Raw genomic sequence first — 2438 nt, 5'->3', positions numbered from 1 at the left:
TGCAAAAAACTTGATTAAAATCCCACTTTTAAATTGCTAAATGGATTAGGCTACATGATTTCAATTATTATGTAGCTACACATCCGAATAAGATTAATTTTTCTAAAAAATATAGAACAATTCTAAAATTGTGTAATTTGAAGATTATAACTGCTGAAAGTTATTTGAACATTTGTTTTCTAGTGTAGATAAATCGAATAAAATGGGCGTGGGGTACATGCTGTTAAGATTTTAAATTTAAATCATCAAATAAATAAGATCAAAATTGAATATAAACTCGTCATTACCTGCAGGTACATGAGTCAACCTTCCAATTGCGAAGCCTTGCTTTCGAGGAAACCACTTTGAAGCATTGTCCTTCCAAACAAACTTGGTTGGAAACTCAGCATAAGTCAGACTTCGAGCATAGGGATATGACATGTTCGCCGTCATCCATCCCAAAAACATGGACTTGAGATATTGTTCTTTCAACGATATCATTCACATTAGAAGTTTCACCATAAACCACAGGTTGCTCATCTTCCAAATGGAATGGAAGTCTAATCACAAATGATTTTTTCTCTTGGATTTCGTATCCAAATAAACCAGACTGCCTCACATGCCGAAATGTACCTACAATCGTAGTAATTCCTAATTTTGTCAACAACTTGTGTGGCTTCTGACGGATCACTAGTGTTGTATAGGGTAGTTGTTGTGTGGTCATTGCCTTTATGTACATACTTAAACAGATACTTAATAGAACTTTTTTGGCATGTGTATTTCACATTTATGTGACACCCGAAGTTGAGCAACAATTCTGGATTATAAGCAATAATGAACTTATTGTTTAGTATACATTCCTTTTTCTTCACTGTTCGACCGTTATCAGTACGCCTATATTTGGGAAACCCGGCTTCATCAATGAGTGCTCGCTGTCTAAACTCTTTGGGAGAAAACTTTGAACAGGATCCATTCTTCATGCAAGGTAAATTCTTGTTATACGGACCACATGGACCATGTACCATGTAATTTTGAACAGCTCCATGTAGATTTGGCCTTTCATTTTCATCAGGAATCTTAGCTGTTATATGTTTGTCTATGTCATCTGGTGTTTGTGGCTTGAACTCGATACTCATGAATTAAAGGATATGTGCATGCGGAAGCCCTCTCTTTTGAAACTCTATAGTGCAAACATCTGAAAATTGAAAAAGACAAATGAGTATAAACATATTAAGTGCTGAGTAAGGGCATCGAAAAAATGCACCCGTCATTCTCAATATGAATGACCAACATGTCAATAAGTTTGCCATCCTTCACATATTTCCTCTCACCCTCTACACCGGTCATAACTCTAGCAACGTCTAAAATAAATATCAAACAGAAGATTGTGCATAAATCACCCGTCTTAGTGATATTTTGTCATAAAAACAAAAGAAAAATTAACTTATGTACTTGCCATAAACCATACACTTACCAACCAGAAAAGGATGTTGAGGAGAGTATCCCATAATTTTCCTAAAAGGGACCAACTTAATACCATATAACGGTATTGCATCACAGAAAGAGGATAAGACAGTAGTTCTTTTTTGAAAAAATAATCAAAAATGATGTGATGTTGTGCGGTACAATCCACAGTTGTTGCTAACTCTAAAGTATGTAAAAACATACACAGCTCCCTCCGATATCAATGATTCGAATACAGATATCAGATCCTTATCTATAGAAGTATGCATAGTTGTTCCCTATTTTTTTCACAAAACAAAATATTTTATTATTCACTTTCTACACACAATACCAATAAGGTCCAACTAAATAAATAAATAAAATTTATATAAAAGATTTCTTTCAACAAAAATAACTGAATAAATTAAAAATATGATTTAATTCTAAAATATTAAGTATTAAGTATTAACTAACAGATTTATATTCACCCAAAAGGAAGAATATACATATAATGGATTCAAATATTTAATACTTTAATGTATACTATCATTATATTTTACACAAAAATTTAATTATATATTAACACAATAATTAAAATATTTAATTTAAAACGACTAATTTTATTTTTTAGTGACTTTCACTTGAGTATAAAATTTTTGTACTTGACTTTTTTTTTCACCAAACTCATATGAAAAACAAGTTGAGAAAACTTTTGATTTATTTTTTTAATCATAGGTATTAAAAAGAAAAAATTTGTGATGACAATCATGCATGAGAATTAAGTGTTATGTAAAAGAGGGTTAAGATTAACAACAATCATGCATATGCGTTAGTCATGCTCTTATTATTTTTCTCTCTTTTTTTTCCTCCATATACATCTTTGTTTAATGTGATTGATTTAGTCTAGAATTTTGAATGTTAAATCAGTGGAGGTTATACTGCTTATTTCCCAACTGTCAACACTATCTAGAGATACTTGGCATAAACTTTTCTAATACAAACCTCTCTTGTTAGTT

The 2438-nt window shown here is 31.4% G+C and overlaps 1 protein-coding gene across 1 annotated transcript; it reads right to left on the bottom strand.

Moving 5' to 3' along the window:
• Positions 1 to 539: 539 nt before the first annotated feature.
• Positions 540 to 1115, bottom strand: LOC140183021 (uncharacterized). Its single transcript, XM_072231018.1, has one exon. The coding sequence runs from the start codon at positions 1113 to 1115 to the stop codon at positions 540 to 542; it is 576 nt and encodes a 191-aa protein (XP_072087119.1).
• Positions 1116 to 2438: the final 1323 nt, after the last annotated feature.

This window comes from Arachis hypogaea, chromosome 20 (genome assembly GCF_003086295.3).
Source record: "Arachis hypogaea cultivar Tifrunner chromosome 20, arahy.Tifrunner.gnm2.J5K5, whole genome shotgun sequence".
NCBI lineage: Eukaryota > Viridiplantae > Streptophyta > Magnoliopsida > Fabales > Fabaceae > Arachis > Arachis hypogaea.
This window is presented reverse-complemented; position numbering and strand designations above follow the sequence as displayed.

Coding starts and splice junctions, on each gene's coding strand:
- LOC140183021 (XM_072231018.1), bottom strand. CDS start 1,115: ATGAGTATCGAGTTCAAGCCACAAACACCAGATGACATAGACAAACAT.